The 27,949-nt window shown below is 38.1% G+C and overlaps 1 protein-coding gene across 1 annotated transcript in view; it reads left to right on the top strand.

The window, feature by feature from the left end:
- The window catches only part of gabbr1a (gamma-aminobutyric acid (GABA) B receptor, 1a), a 58,923-nt gene that overhangs the window by 6,012 nt on the left and 24,962 nt on the right, over positions 1-27,949 (top strand). Inside the window, exons 3-10 of the mRNA XM_084125378.1 lie at positions 244-308; positions 434-572; positions 3,037-3,222; positions 3,359-3,376; positions 10,696-10,856; positions 21,302-21,436; positions 24,114-24,284; positions 27,174-27,275. Of these exons, the coding sequence (XP_083981504.1) occupies positions 244-308; positions 434-572; positions 3,037-3,222; positions 3,359-3,376; positions 10,696-10,856; positions 21,302-21,436; positions 24,114-24,284; positions 27,174-27,275 (977 nt within the window). The remainder of the gene's footprint in view (positions 1-243; positions 309-433; positions 573-3,036; positions 3,223-3,358; positions 3,377-10,695; positions 10,857-21,301; positions 21,437-24,113; positions 24,285-27,173; positions 27,276-27,949) is intronic.

Raw genomic sequence — 27,949 nt, 5'->3', positions numbered from 1 at the left:
TTTTGGGTTACAGATTGATATGGCTACTGGCACTTTTTTAAGTGCTAAACATCTTAAATATTATCCAAAGGGTATGAGCACTGTATTTTGATAGACACAGTACCATTAAAATCCTTATACGCCAACAGTGCATTGCAGTCTTGCAAGGGGACACAAATCTAATATATCAGATTTAAATTTACCAGTAACATGTCATTCTCTCTGTTCGTTTCATCCTCCCCCATCTCTCTTACTCTCTTTCAGGATGTGCAATCATTCGTCCCCCCAGAGACGGAGGGATACGCTACAGAGGACTGACTCAGGAACAGGTAAAAGTCTATGGCAGCACATTAAACTGGCAGCCATAAACATCAATGTCAGTCCTGATGGGACTTTGAACCTTAGCAACATCTAATTCAATCTACAAAACGTCTCTCTTTCTTTCTCTCTGTAGATCCGCAGTGTGGAGATCTTGCCAGTAGACTATGAGATAGAATATATCTGTAGAGGAAGCAGAATTATTGTGGGGCCCAAGGTCCGAAAGTGCCTCCCAGATGGCACCTGGACTGACATGAACCATCTCAGCAGATGCTGTGAGTGCCCTTGCTATCCTATTCTATTGATTAATATCTATATTTATTACACAGCTCCCTGAAATACTGGATTCTGATCGGTCAATAATAGCATTCTGAGGTCAAAAGCTTTTGTATAATGAACTAAACTCTATAATTGACCAATTTCTCTTGCATTATTTCTCATATTGCTCCACAGTCTCTTTCTTGTCACATGATAAAATCACTGCAAATCAGTATGTCCATTTGTTAATTTATTTAGTAAGTATACATGTAGGATACTAATGGTTTTCTAATTTAATATGTTTAAAATGTAATTTATTAAAATTAATTTTAACCAGCCATAATGATCCTTCAAAAATCATTATAATATGCTGATTTGATGGTAAATATTTCAAAATGTCTTCCTCTTTCAATGTTGAAAAAGATTTTACTGCTTAATATTTTTGTGGAAACCATGACACACTGTCATTCAAAGGTTTAAGGTAAGTAAGATAAAAAATAAACACTTTTATTCACATTAAATGTGACATTTAAAAGTGACAAAGGCATTTATAATGTTACAAAAGATTTCTATTTCAAATAAATGCCGTTTTTTAATTTTCTATTCATACCAAGAATACTGAAAAAATGTATGATTTCCACAAAAATATTAAGCAGTCAAAGCTGTTTTCAACATTTATGATAAGTACCATTATTAAAAATGTAGAACCAATATCAATTGAGCACCAAATCAGTATATTAGAATAATTTCAATGATATGTTATTCACTAACTATAAAACAAATAGTATTTTCACTGGCGGAGCTAGGGGGTGGCCAGGGGTGGCCGTGGCCACCCTTGGTCTAAGCTTGGCCACCCCTTTGGCCACCCCTCTCACAACTGCTGTTTTTGTCTCTTTTTTTATTGACAAAAATTGCGTTTCTTAAAACGCTGAACCGTCTCTTTAAGACCACAAAAAACATGAGACTTTTCAGATGCACACTCCAGTTTCACCTCAGCGCCAGGCGCAAGCCAAACGAGTGCGGAAATGAGCAAGTGCCAAATGAGCTTCAGCAGAACATCAGACAGTGATATGCACATAGTAAATATAGAGTTAATCTTTCTCAACTGGTGGGTTGCAAGACCGTTTTGAGGAAGTCGAATAGTGTGCAGTCAACAACAAATGTAATTCTCTTTTTTTCTGATGCTACTTTTATTTTAGAAGATGTGTGTGAAAGCTTGTGACACTTCTGTCAGATGCTGAGAAAAGGGCGTTGTCCTTATTCAGTTGGCTATCTTCGGGAAGATGAGATGTTGTCAGGTCAAATGTCAGCAAAACTAACTTTTCTGTCATACGGTTGACGGCTGTTGTACTGTGCTTGTGGTACGCACATCGCGTGCAAATGCGGCGTGCTGTAGCCGTAGTTCTGTCGTCAATTAACTCATGTAAGAATCAAAAAGGCGATTAAAGCTGTCAAAACTGCATGCATGTATTTGTTATATGCGTCACATGTGTCTGGATTAAAATATTCTATGTGAGATCACAATATAAGGCACAAACTGATATGTAATGTTTTAATGTCCCAAATAAATGTGAGCACTGTGCATTTGTACTAGACGATAGGCATTCATTTTGCGTTAATTTGTAAAGGACAAACAAAAATGGTTTAATAATTTAAACCATAATTTTTAAATCCATAAAATAACTACTTTTACATTCTGGCAACATTACATTATGAAAAACATAACATTTTACATTATGTGCTGTTGACTTCCGCCTTGTTCACATTCTTGCACATGGGGATTCAAAAGAGAACTTTTGTTTTCCTTTTTAATTTAGGTATGATAGAACTGTTGCAATTATTTATTTTGACAACTAATATAGAAAGTTAAACTTTTTTTTGACAAACTCAGAATTGGTTAAAGAGATGATTGATTATAAAAAACGCATTGAAGGTTGAATAATCTTTGGACTACAGTATTTATCTGCATGTTATCTCATCCATGAAGATGCAACAATAGAACAAGCTATTGGAGATTTTGAGAACCAGAACCAAGCTAACTGAGCAAGTTGAACTTTAGCTATAGTGCGTGCCCTTTTATTACTATTTAATTCATTTTAATATGAGGTGGTGGGTAATGATACAAAAATATAAAATTCACTCAGTATTCCATGATTCCTAATTCACTATCTCAATTACAATTAAGTACAAATTAACTTTATTCAGTTGTGTAGACACTAAAACAGTCCAATGCATAAATAATTTTTTATGATAAAATAATTAATATTTCTGTGCCACCCCAGACTGGTTGCTGGCCCTTGCCTGGCCACCCCTATGAAAAAATCCTGGCTCCGCCACTGAGTATTTTATTTAATGTACCGGTAATTGTCAATGTGTTGTTGTGGTAGTGGCATAACACTTTTAAAGCTATGTAATTTCAAGGTAATTCAAATGTGCTGAAAGGATGTCAGCATGTGTTAAAAGTGTTGCTAAAATTCACAGTATTGGTTTGCCCGCGTTCCTGGATGTCTCTGGAGAACGGGAGGGCGACGCTGCAGCCCTCTGGACAACCAGTAGAGGGCACAGTTCTTCATTACAGCTGCCATGCTGGCTTCCTATTGGACGGTTTCAATATCTCTCACTGTACCAAACTGGGCAAATGGGACTCACCTAAACCACTCTGTGTCTGTGAGTATAGATATGATTTGAGTCAATTGTCAACTGTCAATTACACAAATTCAGCTATATGTGTTTTATTAATATGAATGATCTGTTTAACTCTATGTGGCTCTTGTTTTCCCCCCATGTATTTCTGCATCATCAGATGACAGTAACTATACAGGTAAAACACAAGATTATATTATTTCATTTCTCATATGAGAGGTCACTTTTCCAAAGACTCAAAAAATATATTTTACAGGTCATGATAATCTATTTATCACTTGATAGTCCACTTTCGTTTGCTTAAAATAAAATGAGAATGTTAATGTTAATAAGCTATATATATATATATATATATATATATATATATATATATATATATATATATATATATATATATATATACAGTATCTCACAAAAGTGAGTACACCCCTCACATTTCAGCAAACATTTTAGTATATTTTCTCAAGGGACAATACTATAGAAATGAAAGTTGGAAAGTTTAGAGTAGTGAATGTGCTGCTTGTATAGCAGTATATATTTACTGTCCTCTGAAATTAACTCAACACACAGCTATTATTGTCAAAATATCTGGCAACAAAAGTGAGTACACCCTAAGTGATAATAGCTGTACGTTATTTAACCATGCAAAGCCACATGACCTATTCATCATTTTCATGTTTTTGTCTGCTTGACAGACCATAGAAATTTGTGTATCTTATTAGAGCAGTTAAAATTTGTGCTTTGAGTACAATTCTCTCACACTGACCACTGGATGTTCAACATGGCACCTCATGGGAAAGAACTCTCTAGGATTTGAGAATTAGAATTGTTGTTCTCCACAAAGATGGCCAAGGCTATAGGAAGATTAGTAACAACCTGAAACTGAGTTACAGTGCAGGCCAGGGTCATACAGAGGTTTTCCAAGACAGATTCCACTCGTAACAGGCCTCGTAAGGGTCAATCAAAGAAGTTGAGTCCTCGTGCTGTGCGTCAGGTGCAGAAGCTGGCTTCAAAAAACAGACGCATGAGTCCTGCCAGCATTGCTTTAGAGGTTGCAGAAGTGGAAGGTCAGCTTGTCAGTGCTCAGACCATACGCCACACACTGCAACAAGTCAGTTTGCATGGCCGTCGTCTCCAGAAGGACGCCTCTTCTGAAGCTGGCTCACAAGAAAGCCCGCAAACAGTTTGATAAAGACAACCTGTCCAAGAGCATGAATTACTGGAACCATGTCCTGTGGTCTTATGAGCCTAAGATAAACTTGTTTGACTCAGATGGTGTCCAGCATGTGTGGTGACGCCCTGGTAAGGAGTTTTGTCTTGCCTACAGTCGAGCATGGTGGTGGTAGCATCATGGTCTGGGGCTGCATGAGTGCTGCTGGTATTGGGGAGCTGAGCTTCATTGAGGGAAACATGGATTCCAACATGTACTGTGACATTCTGAAGCAGAACATGATGCCCTCCCTTCAGAAACTGGGCCGAACGGCATGATAACGACCCCAAACACACAGCCAAGATGACAACTGCCTTGCTGAGGAAGCTGAAGCTGAAGGTGATGGAGTGGCCAAGTATGTCTCCAGACCTGAACCCTATTGAGCACCTGTGGGGCGTCCTCAAGCGAAAGGTGGAGAAGTGCCATGTGTCTAACATCCAGCAGCTCCGTGATGTCATTGTGGAGGAGTGGAAGAGGATCCCAGCAACAACCTGTGCAGCTCTGGTGAACATGCCCAGGAGGATTAATGCAGTGCTAGATAACAATGGTGCTCACACAAAATATTGACACTTTGAACACAGTTTTGACATGTCCACTTAGGGTGTACTCACTTTTGTTGCCAGCTATTTCGACATTAATGGCTGTGTGTTGAGTTATTTTCAGAGGACAGTAAATACTGCTATATACAAGCAGCACATTCACTACTCTAAAATATATCCTGCATTCATTTCTATAGTATTGTCCCTTGAGAAGATATACTAAAATGTTTGCTGAAATGCGAGGGGTGTACTCACTTTTGTGAGATACTGTATATATATAAATCCAAATTAGACCTTAATTCTTATTGAGTGAAAATCTAAATTGTAATGCTTTATTCACCCACAAGAGGGCTGTATTTTACCATCAGTCGTGTGAAATCCACAATGCATCATAATAATCTCCATTATTATATTGCTATTTGTGTATATGTTTAAAAAACATGCTTTGCTTTATAAATGTATCTAGTTTTACCATCCAGAACATTTTTGTTTCTATGATTATGGCTACATTAAATATTTTATGAGAGAACTGTTGTTTTATATGGATTTACTTTATGATCCTATTTATTTATAATTTTCAGATAAAAATCATATGAATATATGTGAAAGTGATCACCAATTCTGTCTTTTATACCATTTTTAAATGCCTCTGTATCTTCACTCGTTCTTTTCAACTGGTTATACAGTATAACAAAGAGAGTTTTAACCCTCTGGTGCTCGTTGGTCACGTTTGGCTGAACATTTTACTTTTTATGTATTTATTATTTTTTACTTCATCGGATTGACACTTGGTGCCTTTTGTGGCACTTGCTATGTGAACACACACACAATTGTGGACTTGATTCGAAAAGGTAAAATGGTCCTAAAAAGTAATCACACACAGAGTCGAACGCAAAAATTACCGCCCTAGAAATGAATGGGGGGCGACGGGGGCTTTTTGGGGGCACAATCTACCAATCAGCCATGATGCAGGAAAAAAGCACACAGCAATGAAAAGGTTAATAAAAAAAAGAAAAGAAAATCAAAATGTATGGATTAATTAATTAATTAATTATATTGTATTGTAAAATTGGTCAAAAAGTAGAAAAGAGATCTGCACTTAGGGCAAAGGCTCAACAGAGGCTCAATATTATACTTCAACAGAGGCCACAAAAAGACGGGCAAAAAGGTGCTATAAAGTAAAATGTTTTCGAGTTCTACGCTTCATCAGGCCATATAATTGCAGATACACACCTGCGTTCCATTTAAAGTGCACATTATTGTTTGTGTGGTAAATTGTGTGAGCTTATTTCATCCATTTGATTTAAAGACCTAAAAAAAACAATACATTTACATAGACCCCTCCCTCGAAGAAATCAGGACAGAAGTGGCTGAAAGTGGACTAAAGAGATGGATTAAAACATCAGGTGTAAACGGGAATGTTTCTTCCTCATCTACTTCTGATCCGATTGACCAAAAAGCCACCTTAATACCAAGTGTAAACAGGGCATATGATTGGTCAAAAATCTGTGTAGTCCATGATGTCATCAATATTTTTTCTCTTTTCCCAGGAGAGAAAAAGTACATTTTAGATAAATCTATATCTGTATATATCTAAACTTCATGTTTAGTACACTAACATATATGGTGGATGACTTTAAAGATAACACACATGATATAAAGGATACAAATTCATTTTGACAACAGGGTCATATAAGTTTCATGCATAATAATAATAAAGAATAAGCAAAATGCTGTTTAAAATAGTTTTAGATGCATATAGAATGTAGTAGTAGGACTTCGTCAACTACCAGACTATAGAATCTCATTATAATTCTTCAGGCTGCCAGAATCTCTCAGCATTAATACAAGTGCCCCTGCAAGCAAGACTGTAGCACCCTCTCATTCATCCATCCCTCCCTTTAATTGCCTTCCATTCCTCTCAATCCCTCTGTCCATTCTTTCATTTCCCTTCGTTTCTTTCAGCTCTGCTGAGTTAGACTATCAAGCCACGCAAATGCGCTCTCTCTCTCTCTCTCTCTCTCTCTCTCTCTCTCTCTCTCTCTCTCTCTCTCTCTCTCTCCCCTCTCTCTCTCCCTCCTCCCTCTGTAAACTCACAGCGAGAGATCACCGCCTACTTAGTGCACTCTCAGCAGGCTGAAGATTAACACTTGGTCAGTGTGTAGATATGTGTGTATTTCTGCCCTGTGTCTATATGAATGTATATGAGGTTAGGTGTGTATCTCAGCAAAGTGTGTGTGCATAAATTCAAGCCTGTGTATGTGTATGGGGTGGTGATTACATAGCTCTTACTGTGCTTGTTGAAGGATAATTCAGCATAAAGGTGACCTTTTGTTTGCCAGCCCTCTATAAACTCACATACCCATAGACTAAACACGTAATACGCATGTGCACGCCGTCAGTGTTTTCACAGGTTTGCGTTTTTAAAGCCTGTGCAGAGATAAAAAAAATGTTTTAATATATATTATATTTAATAATATATATATTTTTTTTATTTTTTTATTCAAGGCTTGCACCTAAGTTAATAACTAATGGTCTTTGCAACAGAAGTGAATCGATCAAAACTAACTTCAGCTGGACAATAACTTTATTCTAAACTTTAATTTCCTATTATCACTGTAAAGCTGCTTTGAAACCGTCCATATTGTTAAAAGCGCTATATAAATGAAGGTGATTATAAACCCAGTTACCCAGTTAAACGCAGTTACTTTATGAACAAGAACATAAAATATCATTCTGTTTTGTAAACGTATTTAGTAGTGCTGGGAAACGATTAATCCCGATTAATCGCATCCAAAATAAACGTTTGTGTTTACATTATATGTGTGTGTGTACGGTGTATAATTATTTTGTATAAATACATGTATATATTTAAGAAATAGTTGCATGTATATACTGTTCATATATTTATACATACATTTTTCTTAAATATATACATGCATGTGTGTATTTATATATACAAAATAATTATACACAGTACACACACATGTAAACACAAACTTGTATTTATTTTTTATTATATACAGTAGATCGTGATTAATCATTGCACAGCACTAATATTTAGTTATCACATAAACTAAAGGGTAATTATATATCCTCACAGGTGGCTTCTCCGGCCTTTCTTTTATTAAATAACAACTAAAGATCAGGGATGAATAATTAATGACTGACATATGGAGAGAGCAGATTCAAAGGGAGCTCCAAATGTCACCGGATATCTCTGGTCCTAAAGTTCACAGTGGTTCATGTCATCAATTTCAGCTCTACTCTGTTGTTTTAGAGTATTTAAAGTGAATAGAGGAATGCAGAGGACTGTGGGGGCAACAAAAGTGACAGATACATGCTGTATAAGGTGTCATTATGGGCAAGTATGCGAAAGCACTACAGATAAGATCAGATGGATGGATGGATGGATGGATTACAAAAAGCTATTCAGTCAAGAGCAGTGAGTGATTTCCTTGTCTTTTCTTGTTTGATAACATTAAAAACACAACAGGGATATTAGTCTGATGTCACTTTAAGACATAACACATTGATTCGTTGAATACAATTATTTTGTGGTGAATTAAATACTACAGAAAAAACAAATGTAATTTCTATCTTAAAAAAAAAGTAAATTCTATATAAGTACCCAATTTAAGGTTGTATAAATTAAAGCGTAAATATCAACGTTATAATATTAAGTAAAACCTACTCAACTTTCTGATACTGGTGTTGAATAATTATGAATATGAATATGAATAATTAATAAGGTTGCATTTTCACTGTTTTCCAGGGCTGAATCCAGATCGCCCTCTATACCCTCAAATAGGGCATTATTTGAGGAGACAGCCATTTGTAGTGGTGTCCGAAACCATGGTGGACGTTATTGAGTGCACTCATTCTATCCCACATTGCACTGCAATAACGAGTGTACAACCGATGTACACTCAACGGCTGTCTGAATTCGCTTACTGCTTTTCGTTCAGCTCTTCAAGTGAACCGTATTAGTGGACTAACGTAGGGAATAGTGATTGATGGTTTAGGATTCAGCCCAGCTGTATTTACACTGTTGTTATTAGGTTTAGTAAATTGCTGTTTTGTGACATCTGGAGTTCAGTTTCTACTCAAAATGACTATGAATGATCCAGTGAATGTTATCGTTGTTGTGTAGGCCTAATTGTGTACTGTGTATCAAGTTTTGAGGTCTCTTATTATGTAGATATGTTGTCTACACATAGGCCTATCTATTGTATTATTCACTTAGATGTTTGCACTTTAAAAGCATGGCTTAATTCAGTGTTATGTTGTTTGAGTAAAATGTACTTGAATCAGAGTATTGCAAAGTGAACTTCAACTAAGTAGAATTTACCTGGCCAAGTTAAAGTTACTTATTTTCTTGGTTAATTTTACTTAACTTAGTTGAGTACATTTTACTTAATTCCATATGTGAAATTTACTTAAAAATATGCATGCAAAAACATGCAGTTTAGAAAGAGTGATCGTTTTGGTAGATGGATGGATGGATGGATGGATGGATGGATGGATGGATGGATGGATAGATAGATAGATAGATAGATAGATAGATAGATAGATAGATAGATAGATAGATAGATAGATAGATAGATAGATAGATAGATAGATCAACTGTATGACTTTTGATTCTGATTCAGAAGAGAGCGTTTACTTTAACCCCGCCCCCTCTGCTATACACCACTACAGTTCGTCTGTCAGTGGTTCAGTAACAGTTCTCTGCTGTCAGCTCTGAGTGCGGATCTCTGTGCGTTTGGTGGTCAATCTTTCCCCCTCTCCTGCCGGCGGATTAAAGGATTATGCCGCAACACAATTGCTATTTTTTTCTATATTTTGATCAGATGCCGGGATAATATGCTCGACAGCTTAAAACTTAATCAAGTTTTGTGAGAGGCGCGATAAATAAAGCAACGCTAGAGGATTTGGGGAGCGCGTAATGTCGCTCAACGCCACCTGTTTTTCTCTCCTGTCGTGAACCATGAGCATCGCTGTACTACAAACACACCGTCTGTGACTGTGCAAGGGAAAGAGACAATAACTGCCCGATGGCGCATTTGTTTGTGCCCAACAATGAAAGCGTGATTTCTGTTAGTTTGTGCTTTTACATGTTTGGAGAGTTGGTTTATGTTGGAACGCTTTCTGTGACAGGACATCAGTGATTTGGTGTCGGAGTCTAAACTACGGAGAAGATTCTTAAAGATTAAAAACAAAAAGTCTCGGAAGACTTTAAAATATTCTGAAGGGTCTGGAGATTCGAAAAGATTCTGAATATTAAACAAGAGTCTGAAGATTCCAAAGAGTCTAAAGATTCTGAAAGATTTTAAACGTGCGCAAGACTAAACTCCAAGAACGCGTTTAAGAGGCGTTCAATAAATGACTGACACCAACGATGAAAATATATTACTAATGTAAACATGTCAACCCAAACTAGTATATCCAGCAATTTCATGTTTTGACAAAATGCGCGTCTAAATATTACTTTGCGCTTAAAGTGTTCAGTGCTGCTGTTTTTGCGCTTTCCACACACGGATCTGTTACTTTAAACTGGACACATCGCACGTGCTGACACTTTCGGCTTCGGACCCGAAGGCACAATTTAAGTTCAAAACGTATAAATATCGAATTGGATATTGATGGCATCCACGGAGGGGATCAGAACCTTGGGGAGAGTTTGTAGAAGCTTGGCTCTCCTTTACGCACTGCTAATCTTTCTCCCCTGGCCGTGTGCGGTTGCAGGCAAGAAGAAACTATACATCGGAGCTCTGTTTCCCATGAGTGGAGGATGGCCCGGTGGTCAAGCGTGTCTCCCCGCAGCACAGATGGCTTTAGACCTCGTGAACAACCGGAGCGACATTCTGCCGGACTACGAGCTGGAGCTCATTCATTACGACAGCATGGTAAGAACTGGTCAAAACTTTACGTTTACAATGTCCATGTAACATATATGTTTTCCTGATATTTAAATATATTTAAATTTTAAGTAGCCTATATGTTGTTCCATAGTTTTGCTCAACATTTAATCATATAATTGCATTCAAAATTGCAGTTGACATTAGTTTCTCATAGTTTCAAATAATCAGCATATATATATATAAATGCTTTATACAAGCTTTATAAAAATTTCAGATGGCACTTAGAGGCTTTTGCATCTGAACTCATCATATATATATATATATATATATATATATATATATATATATATATATATATATATAGGCTATATACACACACACACACACACACACACATATATATATATATATATATATATATATATATAAATAATTTTAAAATAATGTTGTTGTTTTTTGCTTAATGGGTTTTGCTTTTAGATATAATTTATTTAAATGTAACTGTCCCAACATATGTATTGGCAGTGTTTTTGGTTTTGCATGACAATGAAATTGGCTTTACCACCATACACTTGCGAACATATTATACAATAGCATACAAGTAAGTTACTGAATACTTTCAGAAATATTCTAATATATTTAATGTAAAAATTAGATAAAGTCCTTATACTTCCAATCTCCTAATTTCCCAGTGTCATTTTAGCTAGTTTAATTGCATTTGATTAGATATGTACAATGTACAATGTACAATGAATGAATATTTTTTCAAGGGTTTTTGCCGAGTACTTTAGGAACTAGAAACATCATTGCCCTGAGTGTGTTAATGTATTCAAATATTTCATGTTCAAGGACTGAAACATAGATAAGTACCAGATGTTAATTTAAGATGGCATGAAATTATCAGTGTTTAGCAGGTGCTTCGTTAATATTGTGGCACTGATTGTATCTTGAGATTCAGGAGTTGGTATCGAATTGACATTGCAGTTGTTGGTACATTAATATTTCACAACTCGCTGCACTTGGCTGTTATCAACAGCCTGTAAGGCTTCAGCTGCATCAAGTAATTTGGCTTCCTAAAAATACTCCCAAATTCATGCACCAAGAATGCTTATGTATGCCTTTAGCATTGCAGAGTTTTCGAAAGAACACCCCCAAAATTGTATTTCTTAGTGCATTTTGTTTATTTATTTTTGAATAGGATTTTTTTTGTGCAAAATTTTTTTCAGACTTTTGTCAAAAGTTGGTTTCAGTTCTGTCAGCATCTGAAAGCGCATTTAAATATGTCATCAGTGTTGGTTTGATAGCTAAAATGTCTGATAGTAAATATGTGCAAGAGTGTGCAATTGTGATGGATCTCTTATCACTGCCAGTGAATACTTCAGAAGTTCAAAGCGGGTTTTTAGTTTAGTTTTCTCAGAGTGGTTCTGAACACCCCATAGGTGAGGAAACGGTTAAAGAGTGTTCTAACTGGACAGAGATGTGTTGTACCATGGTTGTGATTGGTGAACCACACTCTGCATTGCAATCGCACTCAATACAGAGGAAAAATCAGGGAGAGGAGGGTTGGCATGGCAACAGCCACCAGTGAAACCACAGTTCAAACAAACTTGCATCCCTGTAGATCTCGTAAGGATAAGGAGGTTCTTCTACAGACTCTTGTCTGCAGTACCTGTCTGACCGCTCACAAATGAGAGGTTCTTACAGATGAATCATAACATTCTGTAAGGTTTCAAGATAGTCATCGTCTTCCCAGTTAGTTCACTAAACCTCCTACTGGCTTAAGAATCCGCATCCACCTGCGATTCTTGAGTCGAATTTGACCCACATTGAAAAGCATTAAAAACTCCCAAAAGCATCCCAGTCATTAGGAATTAATGACTGGGATACATTAAAGAATAAAAAAAAATTATATTCATTGAGTTACACATTTTGTGTGTAAAAGAGATAATTGCATTTTAAGGGCCATTTACATTTTTTAACAAAAAAAAAGCGACCTCTGTTTTGGCCGTTCATTTACACAATGCGTTTTGGAGGCCTGAAAGTGCAAACTTTTGAAAACAGGTTCTAAAGTGAAAAGTTTTGAAAACAATACCGTTATCATCTCTGTTTAAACTTCCAAACGTGAATTTGTGAAAACAGTGACGTCGTGCATATTATGTGTTCAGTCTATTAGGCGTGTAGTGTTTCTTTACAAAGTGACATCGCCACATACAGCGTTTTTAGTCATTTTCGCAGATCCATTTCAGTGGGGATCGTTTTGATAACGTTGTTGTCTCCACGCGAAAAAGGAAATTGTTTTTCATTTTTGGAACATATTTGTTGTGTAAATGTACACTTAAAACTCCACCAAAGCGTTTTTTCATGCGGCTGGTGTATTTTTCCAGTTGTTTTCAATGGGAGCGCTGCGTTTTTAAAACGGCAAGAATGTAACGAGGTGCCGAGAGTTGAAGAATGTTCAACTTTGGGTAAAACGCAGCACTCATCACTGTCAATTTTTACCCAGCTGTCCAGTCACAGTAGAGGAGGGGCGGGACATCTGTCATCTGACATGATGTGACAACCGTCACATTCTGCTTGTTCAACGTCAACAGATGACAACAAGAAGCATAATAACGGAACAAAATAATTTAAAACAAGAGCCAGAGCAAATACTTTACTGTGTATTGACATTTTTATATAGAAACAACACAGAAACAAACTATCTGTGAAATGAGATACTATTAACAGTTCCGCGGATATTCCATATCATATCAAGCAAAGCGTCTCAACTAAAAAAACCGCTGCGCTGCCAAAACGCTCTCAAGCGCCCACAGCTAGGCGTTTTCAGCAGAGTGCCTTGCGTTTTCAGCTGGCTAAAAACGTTTTGGTGGACACTCGGCCTAAGTGATTTCTGAGAAACGCTTCTGAAAAAGTGGATCGGACCAAGCAGCACAACACGCTTAGCCAATCAGCAGTAGGGGGCGTGTCCACTCATGATGGGGTAGGAGAGAGAGTGAGCCAATCAGTAGTAGGGGGCGTGTCCACTCATGATGGGGTAGGAGAGAGAGTGAGCAATCAGCAGTAGGGGGCGTGTCCACTCATGATGGTGAGGAGAGAGAGTGAGCCAGTCAGCAGTAGGGGGCGTGTCCACTGATGATGGGGTAGGAGAGTGAGCCAATCAGCAGTAGGGGGCATGTCCACTCATGATGGTGAGGAAAGAGAGTGAGCCAATCAGCAGTAGGGGACGTGTCCACTGATGATGGGGTAGGAGAGTGAGCCAATCAGCAGTAGGGGATGTGTCCACTCATGATGGTGAGGAGAGAGAGTGAGCTAATCACCAGTAGGGGGCGTGTCCACTCATGATGGGAGAGGAGACAGAGTGAGCCAATCAGTAGTAGGGGGCGTGTCCACTCATGATGGTGAGGGAAGAGAGTGAGCCAATCAGCAGTAAAGGGCATGTCCACTCATGATGGTGAGGAGAGAGTGTGAGCCAATCAGCAGTAGGGGACGTGTCCACTGATGATGGGGTAGGAGAGTGAGCCAATCAGCAGTAGGGGGCGTGTCCACTCATGATGGTGAGGAGAGAGAGTGAGCTAATCACCAGTAGGGGGCGTGTCCACTCATGATGGGAGAGGAGACAGAGTGAGCCAATCAGTAGTAGGGGGCGTGTCCACTCATGATGGTGAGGAGAGAGAGTGAGCCAGTCAGCAGTAGGGGGCGTGTCCACTGATGATGGGGTAGGAGAGTGAGCCAATCAGCAGTAGGGGGCATGTCCACTCATGATGGTGAGGAAAGAGAGTGAGCCAATCAGCAGTAGGGGACGTGTCCACTGATGATGGGGTAGGAGAGTGAGCCAATCAGCAGTAGGGGGCGTGTCCACTCATGATGGTAAGGAGAGAGAGTGAGCTAATCACCAGTAGGGGGCGTGTCCACTCATGATGGGAGAGGAGACAGAGTGAGCCAATCAGTAGTAGGGGGCGTGTCCACTCATGATGGTGAGGGGAGAGAGTGAGCCAATCAGCAGTAAGGGGCGTGCCCACACATGATGGGGGAGGGTAGAGAGTGAGCCAATCAGCAGTAGGGGGCGTGTCCACTCATGATGGGGGAGGATAGAGAGTGAGCCAATCAGCAGTAGGGGGCGTGCCCACTCATGATGGTGAGGAGAGAGTGTGAGCCAATCAGCACTAGGGGGCGTGTCCACTCATGATGGGGGAGGATAGAGAGTGAGCCAATCAGCAGTAGGGGGCGTGTCCACTCATGATGGGGGAGGATTGAGAGCGAGCCAATCAGCAGTAGGGGGCGTGCCCACTCATGATGGTGAGGAGAGAGTGTGAGCCAATCAGCAGTAGGGGACGTGTCCACTGATGATGGGGTAGGAGAGTGAGCCAATCAGCAGTAGGGGGCGTGTCCACTCATGATGGTGAGGAGAGAGAGTGAGCTAATCACCAGTAGGGGGCGTGTCCACTCATGATGGGAGAGGAGACAGAGTGAGCCAATCAGTAGTAGGGGGCGTGTCCACTCATGATGGTGAGGGGAGAGAGTGAGCCAATCAGCAGTAAGGGGCGTGTCCACTCATGATGGGGGAGGGTAGAGAGTGAGCCAATCAGCAGTAGGGGGCGTGTCCACTCATGATGGGGGAGGATAGAGAGTGAGCCAATCAGCAGTAGGGGGCGTGCCCACTCATGATGGTGAGGAGAGAGTGTGAGCCAATCAGCACTAGGGGGCCATTCCACTCATGATGGGGGAGGAGAGAGAGTGAGCCAATCAGCAGTAGGGGGCGTGTCCACTCATGATGGGGGAGGATTGAGAGTGAGCCAATCAGCAGTAGGGGGCGTGTCCACTCATGATGGGGGAGGAGAGCGAGTGAGCCAATCAGCAGTAGGGGGCGTGTCCACTCATGATGGTGAGGAGAGAGTGTGAGCCAATCAGCACTAGGGGGCGTGTCCACTCATGATGGGGGAGGAGAGAGAGTGAGCAAGAGGGAGATTTGAAGACAGACTGTAGAAAGAGAGATGGCTGAGAGACATTACAAAAGAAAAAAGGTCAGTCGAATATCCCTGATATCCCTGATATCCCTGGAAAAAGAAAGGTTATGATCAGGCAAGAGCTTTAGGACCCGCCTTAATATTAGAAAAGCTTTCCAGCGCTGGAGAGACTGAAGCAGGAAGGCCTGAAAATGGATGCAGAGGTTGAGTTGTTTCTGATCTATACTTGTGTAGCATTGCCATGTTTCACAGAGTTTCAAGATATGCTGTTGTTGTAATGTTAGCTATAGGGACAGGGTAGTTTTGAGTGTCATTGTTTGTCTGGAGCTGGTGTGCTGCTGGTGACTAAAAACAAACTCTTGCTTGTTTATACTTTTGTGTACACTGCATGTTAATTTTCTGATCCTCCTTGTTGTTTGTTCGTCATCTTCGCTTTATTTTACATAAAGCATTATTTTGCTTTGCTTCAGCTATGATAAAGAGACATCCACTCTTGCATGGTATGTTTGTACATTTGGGGGGCGGAGCAATGAATGGAGGTGTGTGTTTCTTTGGGTTGATTTCAAATATCAGCAGTGTTCAACAGTGATTCTCACAAATCGCTTACTGCACCTTTAAGGGCCTTTGCAAATATAAAATATTTTTGGGTCAAATTTAAAAGGTCATAATTTTTTCTTTAAATATGGGTTCTTATATAAAGAAAAAGATGGAGCCCTTTTTAAAAGAAATAAATTAAATAATTTTGTAAAAACTGTCACAAAACCTTTTATTTTTTATCTTTAAATGACATGTATTGATTGTATTAAAAAAAGGTGTTTTTTTTACCAACACAAAAAAAGACCGGAACAATAGAAAGACAATAGAAAGGTTAAATTGTTTTTCCATTTCTCATACTTCAAAATAGCTGTAGTCGTCATATTACATAGGCCTATAATCCTTTAGCTAATACTTTTATCCAATGTGACTTTCAAATGAGAAAAATCGCAACCAATTTATCATACGGAGCCAGCTCTATTAGCAGTACTGCAATAATCTTGATTTAATTCACCTTAGTTCATGATTTAATGAAAATGATGTCTACAATTCCTGATATTATTAACAGCTTTCTAGAAATGTCACCATATGGCCCATGATGTATGAAGTCTCTGTTTTAATTTAGCATGCAGGTGAAAAAGTAGAAAAATGCAATATTCGGAATGGCAGAGTGTGACTTGGTATAAATGTCATGTGTTGGTATGCCGTGGAGATGGAAGAGCAGGTGTGAAGTGCTCAGACTTGTTGACATTTAAACCGGCAGATATTTTGAGCATTTCCTCTTGATTGGTGAGCACTTCATACCTGGATGAGATACTAATCAAAATTGCTTTTGGGTGTCAGAAATGTAATTACAAAGGGAGAAAATCAAATTTGATGTGGGTTTTGCATTTAATTATTGTTCAAAGAATCTCAGGCATGTTTAGGGCATTCGTTTAATCTCTCTCAAATAGCCAATTATCACGCAGAGCAATGTTTGCATAGAAACATGAAAGTCACCTCAAAATTCCAATTTCATTTGACATTTGATAAATATTTATTTCATAAATTAGTGTTATTGTAACCCCTGCCATGCTCTGGCTGCAGAACACAGATAATTTTTTTTCTAATCCATTTTATTCCCCTTTCTTTTTAAAAATGGCACTTTTAGGAAATTATCCACAGGAGATTTGCGTTTTAATTAATTGAGACCAACTAGATTTGAACTTCTTATGAAGAAAATGTGAGTCATGCAAAACTTGCTGACATGATGCTACGGTGTTGTGGGTGGTTATTTGGTGGTCGCTAGGGTGTTGGGATTGGTTGCTAGGTGGTTGCTTATTGGCACAAGTCAAAAGAACCCATCGCCAAGTTTCTATGATATTTTAGATATGGCGTGGGTCCTTTCTTCAATTTTCTTAATATATATATATTTTTTTACATTTTATCATCTGCCAGGCAAAAATTGTAAGTCTGATCACTTAGACAAGTAATATCAAACCTCTCCCTAATATTTTGAGGTATCATTTACTTTATATCCATAATACAAACAGCATGGAATTACACAACAAATAGTAGGAATTACACAACAAGTAGTTCTTAGTGTTAGGGGTTTGTTTAGTATTATGCTTACATTAGCACACACTACTAATAATTACTGTTGAATGATAGAAAATTGCAAATTTTATGATAACAAATTAAAAACTGCATTTGGCTTTTGATTCATTGCTATGATACTGGTTACAAAGAAAGAGCTTTTCACAGGCGCTGATGCTACAAGTTGTGGTCCATCGTGTGTGTGTGTATGAGATATTTAAGATATTTACAGGGACCCCCTTGCACAGATACACTCACCCTCTCCAGACGGTTGCCATGGTTATATCAAAGCTCAGCCTGCAAACTTTGATCAATTATTAACCGTGATAGAGCGAGACCGAGGTAGAGAGAGAGAGATAGAGAGAGAGAGAGACTGATGCTCTGATGAGACACTTGTGTTTTCCCTGTTTTAATTGGCATCTGTTGTATCCAGATTGTAACGAGAAGGATTTCCATATCCAAATGCATGCTTTATTCATTCTCATCAGGGTTCAGGGATGCAGAATCACAGTTTAGAAACAACAAATCAACACTTGCAAGTTAATATAAGGCAGAACAGCAGATAAAGACTCATTCACAGTCTGAGTCACGGGAGGACGTGTTTTGCTTCATTGGAATGAGACATTTAACATTTGAATCTGTATAGTAAACAAAGTCTAAGCTACCGATCTGGCTTGCGCTGTATGCCATGATCTCTTTATTTTTATGCACACTCTGCTTGCCTTCACCAAATATCAAAAGACTTGTAAGTTTTATTTTATTAGTCAGATAGTTTTTGCCATGAAGAGAGCCACAGGTGCTGACATGGCATTACATAAAACTATACTAGACTACTATACTCATTAGTCACATACATAATGGAAATTATTAGCAAGAATGAATGAATGGGATGTTAAATTTTAACTGGGGTAAGAAACAGGATGCAGAATTGCAATTCAAATGTAAATCTAAGGAAGTAGATTTCAAATAAACTGGAATTCAGGTGAATTCATATAAGTGTATGTTTTACTAGAATAGCAACGTTTGTCAGGAATGAATGAATGAATGAATGAATGAATGAATGTTGGCTTGACAAACCCTTTTTTGAAAGTTTTTAAAAATTAGATAGATAGACGGACAGACCAACATTCAGAGATAGATAGATAGATAGATAGATAGATAGATAGACAGAATTAGATAGATAGATAGATAGATAGATAGATAGATAGATACACAGAAAGATAGATAGATAGATAGATAGATAGATAGATAGATAGATAGATAGATAGATAGATAGATAGATAGATAGATAGATTTTAAAGTGCAAACTAAGTATTGCAAATAAAAATTATAAATAAATCTTTACAAATCTTTGCATTTTTACAATACTCTTTTGCAGTTACGTCACATCGGGTGATCAAATGTTCAGCCCACACTTACACACTTACTTCAGCCCACGGGAAATAAATATATAATAATAGTAATAATAAATACAGGAAATATGTCATGTAATTAGACAATTAATCAAGTGCAAAGACCTCGATTGTGGGTATCGGGACAATCATGAAAGTGTATTCTCTTTAAGTTCACTGGCCTTTTATTTCATTAATAAAATATTATCTGCAAGTACAGTTTTTGAAAAATAAAAATACTTCAAGTGCACACTCAATTAAGTGCACTTCATTTTCACAATGGTTCCAGTGAGGCGTGGCCAAATCAATTAAAATTCCAAATTGTCAAATGAAAGGGAGCCAATTCTTCAATTCTGAATTTTGCACTATACCCTGCACCGTTATATCAGACCCAACAAAAACAAAATCTGTCATTGTGTCCAACTGTCCTGAGACCTGCATAACCTTCAGCCCCAGGGACTTTGAGAACACAGATGCCTCCCTCACGTCAAGCGGCTCTCGATGGCTGCTTCTCCGAGTCCGTGGACTGAATAAAAATGCCTCAGCTCCCTGGAGATGCCAAGACAGACTGGAGCAGAGAAACCACATGTGGCTCTTTCAGAATTGTACTAGATTGATCCAACGATATCTGACAAAAATATTATTATTAGCTATTGCTTGTAGCTACCCAATCCCCCGATACCTTCCACTTCAAGGAGAAAGACTCGACTGTTGCATTTTCATTACTGCCAGTGCTCGGCACCACAACTGTATCTTTATCGCAATCTGTATACAATGTTTTACTAATATTTCTTCATATTATACTGTATCAGTGTATTAACATAACAATTGTTACCTGCACTTTAATACCTCAGGTATTCTTACCGCACTGCTGCTACCACTGCAAAAAATCACCTGCCACTTTGATTCCATCACTTGTACAGTATTAATATTATTGTATTGTAGACTGTACACAAGTACGGTTGAGCTCTGTGTACGTTCGATGATCACTGTTTATATGTGAATAAAAGCCTGAATTAAATCTGTTCATCATATAAAGCCATCATGGCTCTTGATTAAGAAGACTTGGATTAAACCGCTCAATTAAAATTATATCTTTATGAATGTTTTGCAGCTTCTGAGTTTTAGATAACTAGACTTTAAATGGAGGGACAGAAATCCTTCCGATTTCATTCAGATATCTTTATTTGTGTTCTGAAGATAAACGAAAGTCCCTAAACTCAACAACTACCTTACTAAACTAATAATAAGCAGTAATTAGGAGTTTATTGAGGCAAAAGTCATAGTTAATAGTTAGTTAATATTGAGAATTGGACCATAAACTAAAGTGTGACTGAAAAAACAGAGAGAAAAAAAGGCTGTTGTCTTCTCTTTTGCCAAAATAGGTAGGAAAACACCCATAATGCACTGCGCATGTTGCCGTCCATGGCCACTCCCACCAGTCTGCTATGGATACACTTGACCAGAGTCAAATACCGCCTTAATTTAGTAGGAAATACTTCTTAGCAAACTTTTATTCACAATGTTGTCGACTTGTACTTCAGGAATTCAAAGAGTAAACTTAAGTGGGAGTGAGTTACTTTCGGTTTGGAATGACAGTAAACTCTCTCTAATCTAATCCTCTCCTGGATCCAAAGTGGTTCCTTTCTGACTGCCATTGTTTTTGAGGCCAGCACCATGCCATTTATTTCTAACTTGAACGAAAATAAAACCGTTCATGACGCTCCTAATGAAGTGTTTCTGCTGATTGTTACCAAGGGCATCATTTCAGTGTGACTGCATCTGCTGCGTTCAAGCAGTCACCCCCTCATTTGTGAATCACGTCCTGTTGTATTTGTCACAGTGAACTGCAGCACGAGAGGTCTTTGGTTACAGCTTCACTGCAGTCCAAGATCGTTTTTCTGGGCAATGAGATACCGTGCTTCTGTGCTGATTCCATTGAGGCTTTAACGATTATGACACGCTCAAATGAAGCGAACTTTTTCAACGGCAGTAGACTAATTATGACTTTTCCTCTTTCCTTCAGTGTGATCCAGGAGAGGCCACTAAACTGCTGTATGACTTGCTGTACACAGAGCCCATAAAGATCGTCTTGATGCCGGGCTGCAGCTCCGTTTCTACGCTTGTGGCTGAGGCGGCGCGTATGTGGAACCTTATAGTGGTGTGTTTGCTATGTCTATGTGTCTAAACTCTTTATATCTGTATTGTTGATCATCGGTTTCTCCATACACCTGGATTTCACTGTCGAACATTACAGAGGTTCATATTGGGAAGCTGGTTTAATGTCATTCCTGGTTAAACTAAACGGTAAAATGATAAAACAGTCGTTTTACAGCTTTAACTACAACTCGATTCGAGATTTGGATGAGCAAATGTGCCACACAAAACAAGGAGTTCTGTTATTTCTGGGTCAAGGAACAAAAAGAATTTGGACTTGTGATCTCATTGGCTTTCTGTAGTTTGTTGACACTCTTGAAAAAGCTGACAAATTTAAACTGTCAAAAGAGGCTCTCAAGGAAGTCAGAGAACCGAATGAGAGTGTGAAAGTGAAAAAAGAGAATGAAAATACTCTAGATAAGCTTAGTAATTAATTTTTCCAATTATTCTTTTTCAATCATTGGCATCCGCCGAGGTTTGCAGGAATTTGCAAAGTAATGTTCTCTACTCTGACTTTGTTCTCAAGTTTAATTGTGTGAAAAAGTTGAGTTTGCGGCATGCAATTTAGAAACAGTTGGAAAAGTGAGTTGTGAGTTTACTTTGAACAAATCAACTCTCCAAGGAAACCCTCTGAAAGACTTCAGTCTATTACGAAAGTAGATTACGAAAGAGATTCTCTTGAAAAATGAATAACTGTGTTTATATGTGACAGTTTAGACAAATCAGTCCTTGTGAAAAAGAAGTACGGTACACCTTAGCATGCTTTTAAATGAGTACTTATTATTACAGAAATAGTATTTAATGTATGTATTTAAATATAATTGAAACATTCATTTTTAATGATGAAATTGAAATTTAGTACATTTAACCCTCTGGTGCTCTCTTGGAAAAAAAAATTATTTGTTTTTTTAGCATTTTTAACTTCATCGGAATGGTATGAAACTGGGTCAAGGTTTTGGCTATTGCTATTGCTGTGTACACACACACGATTCGAAAAGGTTAATGGTCCTGAAAAAATAGTCACACTTTTACTCCTCGCTGTCAAAAATGAATGCATTCGAAATGAATCGGAAACAAATTTCATAAAAATTTCATCAAGATTTGCACCAGAATCAGCTAAATTTTTGAGATATCAACCTCAGATTTAGACACAACTTGTTAAGATTTATGGCTTTGATTTTATTTCAGTTTTAGAGTAAAACATGGTTTGGAAAATACATATTTCATATAAACAATTGAAATAGTATTTTTGTGCATTTTTCATAAAAATAAACTTACATTTCTATAACTTTTTTTAAGTTAACTTTTTTAATGTTTTTTTTGGGGGAATAATCTGCTAAGTGTCTTCTTTAAAAAGAGACCAAACTTAAGTCTGTACTCCAAAGCATTCAAAATTTAAGACAATTTAAGTTTGAAATTTTATTTTCAGGTCTATGCTCAAAAAGTGGTTAACAGATAAAAAAATGATAATAACAACCGCATAAATTTAATTTAATAACACAAAATCCCCTAAAAATACAAAATATTAAAGTCTCCCTGTGGTGAAAATCAAGTTTTTAATGTTGTTTATGTGGTGTTTTTAATATGCTTTAAGACAAACCATGTGCAAATTCATAAGTCAACACCATTGCTGACTATTTTCTCCTTAAAACTGCAGTGAACTAAAGACACTCAAAAACGCGGTTTGAAATCGCTGGTGTTTCTGACGTCACAAACTACCTTGTAACCAATCGCGCCAACGAGTCGATCTCTGAGCTGGTGTGAGTGAGTGGAGACGGGGCTAATTTGCATATTCATAGAATCGCGTATACTAAATGAGGCAAGGGTGTAGTTACATTCAAGCTATTTTAAGGCATGAAGATTTTTTTTCAAGGAAAAAACATTTAAATATCTAATTTTGGTGATCAAAGATGAGTTTTAAGGGATAAAATTATTGACTACAGGGGGACTTTAAATAAAAAACATTATCAAACAAAAATATAGTATATTAATTTCGTTGAACTAAAAAAGGAGCACCAGAGGGTTCAAATATATTAACTTTAAATTCAATAATGAATAACACACTATAGTTAAAATAATAATTATGTGCTTTAATATTGTTAGTCAACACATCAAATGAAGTGTACTACTTTAAAGCATGACAAAGCATGAGTAGCCTAAATATTTACTTTAAAGTAAAACTTTTAATTTGACATTATACAATTAAGTGGCCTTTTGTTTCTTTAATGTTATTTTATCTGCAAGTACTTTTAAGATTTGAAGTACACATTCAATACAATAAAGCACGCTTCTTTTTCACAAGGGATTTTTTTTCATCAAGCAACCTGGTTTATTGCTTGAAATACAAAGATTTAGTTCTAAAAGACTGAAGCATAAATTGGATATCGTTCCTCAGCTGTGCATTTCTAAGTATTGACGCGTCAACACTGGATGAAGAAACAGATTGGCTTGTTTATTCAGGTTTGCTCAAAGCTTCTGGCTTCCCTGGGTTGACATTTACCCTTCTTACGGTGTGTGCAAAAATCTTACTCATATTTTTGCTCTGCTTTTTCTTTGTGTTGTGTTCTTTTCAGGGACATCAAATAAGGTCAACCATATAGCTGAGTAAATCTTTTCAATGTGCTCTCTCTATCCTTCTACCTTTTTACCTACTGTCTCTTTCTCTCGCTGTCTCTCTGAAGTTTTCATACGGCTCTAGTTCTCCAGCTTTATCCAACCGCCAGCGCTTTCCCACTTTCTTCCGTACGCACCCGTCAGCAACTCTGCATAATCCCACACGTGTGCGGCTCTTCCAGAAGTGGGGATGGACAAAGATCGCCACCATCCAGCAGACCACTGAAGTCTTTACCTCGGTCAGTGCTTGCAGATATTTCTCTCTTGTATATCTTACTTAGTACAGTCATACTATGGTTTTCCTATTGTTAGTAGGTCTCAAGATTTGTTGGTCTTTGTGTGCTGGTGCTTATAGTGAAACCACAAAAGCAATTTAGTGTTTTACTTTATTTAAGAACTCAGAAACTTCCTCCCCTGATAAAAAAAGATACAAAAATCCACTTAAGGTAACATTGAATGCCTATTTGGTGTTCTGTGATTTGACATGCCTGTAAAGAGGAAGTAGAATAGACATGCCAGTGTAAATGCCAAAATATTAATTGGTGAACACATGAAGAACTAATAATGAAGGTAAAGGTGTAGTCAAATCCATCTTCTTGGCTGTGTGTAGCACCTACCGCTTTGCATATCCCAAAATTAGAAAAGACCATCACATTCTTTATGGCACATTTCAGCTTTGATTGTTTTGTAAACCTGTCAAAATGTAATACAGGATTTGCAAAGAGGCTGCATTACAGCATTGTACCTCATTTCACATGCAAAAAAAAAAAAAAAATGCAATGAAATGTCACTAAGAGGATGGAAATGGAGAATGGTTATGATTATTAAATTATGACTGTATAGGCGCAAAAAAAACTTCAGTGAACACTGTAAGTGGACCTCAGGGGAAAATTAAATGTTAAAAATGATATGACCCCTTTAAAGGAAGTAATTTCCCAGAAAAGTAGTTTCCTTTTCCTCTTAAAACTGTTAGCAGCTTAGCTGCTGCCCATTTACTCTAAGGTTAATGTCTCAGAGTTAATGGCAAAGACCATGGTTGATTATTCTCTCCTTAAGTGATGAAGGTCTTAAAGTCGTTTTTCTTCATGTTGGCTGCTAGGAATATTGACCAAGTCATAAATCTCTCATGCATTGATTCAGTAGGCTATTGAGCTAGTGTAATTCCGCTAGGCTAATGATCCCCCTCCATCTCTTCACCAGCTCATCTCTTTTTCTCATTTACTTTCTTACCAATCCTTCTCTCATGTTCACATCCTCTTTCTTTTGCCATTTCCTCCATTCATTGATGTTGGATGTCTCAAGAGCACTTTTCCCAAAAAAGCTGCCTCATTACTTACATAGGTAACAGGCTTCTATAAGTCAGTGATTTCTTCATTGTTTTATCTCAAATTTTTAATTCCAATGAACTAAACATTTTAAGGCAACCAGGTAAGCAACAATAATTTTTTACAGTATGTATATACACTCACCTAAAGGATTATTAGGAACACCATACTAATACTGTGTTTGACCCCCTTTCGCCTTCAGAACTGCCTTAATTCTACGTGGCATTGATTCAACAAGGTGCTGAAAGCATTCTTTAGAAATGTTGGCCCATATTGATAGGATGGCATCTTGCAGTTGATGGAGATTTGTGGGATGCACATCCAGGGCACGAAGCTCCCATTCCACCACATCCCAAAGATGCTCTATTGGGTTGAGATCTGGTGACTGCACTGTAAAAAAAAATTACATCCCCAAGTCTCATGTCTCATTCTCATTGAGCCAATGTTAACAGACTATTGCAACAAGAATTTCACTTGGGCCAATTGAAAAATTTAGATGTTATCGGTCACTTGAAATTTTTGATTTGGGAGGGTTAGAAATTTTTTACAGTGTGTGGGGGCCATTTTAGTACAGTGAACTCATTGTCATGTTCAAGAAACCAATTTGAAATGATTCGAGCTTTGTGACATGGTGCATTATCCTGCTGGAAGTAGCCATCAGAGGATGGGTACATGGTGGTCATAAAGGGATGGACATGGTCAGAAACAATGCTCAGGTAGGCCGTGGCATTTAAACGATGCCCAATTGGCACTAAGGGGCCTAAAGTGTGCCAAGAAAACATCCCCTACACTATTACACCACCACCACCAGCCTGCACAGTGGTAACAAGGCATGATGGATCCATGTTCTCATTCTGTTTACGCCAAATTCTGACTCTACCATCTGAATGTCTCAACAGAAATCGAGACTCATCAGACCAGGCAACATTTTTCCAGTCTTCAACTGTCCAATTTTGGTGAGCTCGTGCAAATTGTAGCCTCTTTTTCCTATTTGTAGTGGAGATGAGTGGTACCCGGTGGGGTCTTCTGCTGTTGTAGCCCATCCGCCTCAAGGTTGTGCGTGTTGTGGCTTCACAAATGCTTTGCTGCATACCTCGGTTGTAACAAGTGGTTATTTCAGTCAAAGTTGCTCTTCTATCAGCTTGAATCAGTCGGCCCATTCTCCTCTGACCTCTAGCATCAACAAGGCATTTTCGCCCACAGGACTGCCGCATACTGGATGTTTTTCCCTTTTCACACCATTCTTTGTAAACCCTAGAAATGGTTGTGTGTGAAAATCCCAGTAACTGAGCAGATTGTGAAATACTCAGACCGGCCCGTCTGGCACCAACAACCATGCCACGCTCAAAATTGCTTAAATCACCTTTCTTTCCCATTCTGACATTCAGTTTGGAGTTCAGGAGATTGTCTTGACCAGGACCACACCCCTAAATGCATTGAAGCAACTGCCATGTGATTGGTTGATTAGATAATTGCATTAATGAGAAATTGAACAGGTGTTCCTAATAATCCTTTAGGTGAGTGTATATATATATATATATATATAGCCTATTGAGTGTTTTTTCCACATCTACCTTTCTTTCTGACTGTTCTGGACTGTTTTATTTTTCCATTTCCTTTACTTTGTCATTTTTAACTTTGGTCTGCGCTTTGACCATTCACCTTTTGTTCTTCTCTTTCATTCGCTCCTTGATCTTTTCATGTGCTTTCTTCCTGTCTGTCCTCTCTCCACGAACATCACTCCTCTCCTGTCACTCCCGCCGTCTCACCGCACTCTCTCTCTCTTTCTCTCTCTCTCTCCAGACTTTGGATGATCTGGAGGAGCGTGTGAAGGAGGCCGGCATCGAGATAAGCGTTAGACAGAGCTTCCTCACCGATCCCGCAGTGGCTGTCAAAAACCTGAAGGTGCTTTGATGAAAAATTCACCAGCTGCTCACTTCCTCTCCTCAGCCCGTGTCGGGTAGCTAGCTAGCAGGCAGAGCACAATAAATCAACACTCTGAAGAATCGGTTTCCTTCGTCAGATCAAGTGACGGTTCAGATACTGTCTCGGTCGCTACTGTGGCATCTGTTATTGAATAGTTAGACAGCATAATTTATTGTAAAATTATATTACATAAATATCTCATGAGAATAGGACTGTCTTGTTAAATGCTTGACTTGTTTTGGCATATGTCTAGCCTTTTTAAAAACGGTCATCATTGTTGCAGTTCAGTTTGGTGATGCTAATGGTGCAGAAATGACACACTTCACCTTTAAATCATGTCACAAACAGAGTAAGTTAAAGCAATAAGTAACAAAAAGGTGTTCTTACCCATGGCAATATCATTGCAAAACACATATTCAAGTGGCTTATTGCTTTAATATAGAATTGTTCAATAGAGCCTAAATTTTATCATTAATAATTCAGAATAAAAGCAGAATAAAAAAAAATCATAGTATAGTTCATTATCTGTAGACTGTTTGCCACATAGCAGCCATGACTGCAGCTCATATACAGTATATGTACTGTATATAAATGTACAAATCATGGTAAAGTCATTATACTGTAAATAATCATTCTTGCAGTTCGTTATCAGT

The sequence above is a fragment of the Abramis brama genome (genome assembly GCF_963993115.1).
Source record: "Abramis brama genome assembly, chromosome: 10".
Classification (NCBI taxonomy): Eukaryota; Metazoa; Chordata; class Actinopteri; order Cypriniformes; family Leuciscidae; genus Abramis; species Abramis brama.
Note: the sequence above shows the minus strand (reverse complement) of the source record. Positions and strands in the feature narration are given on the sequence as shown.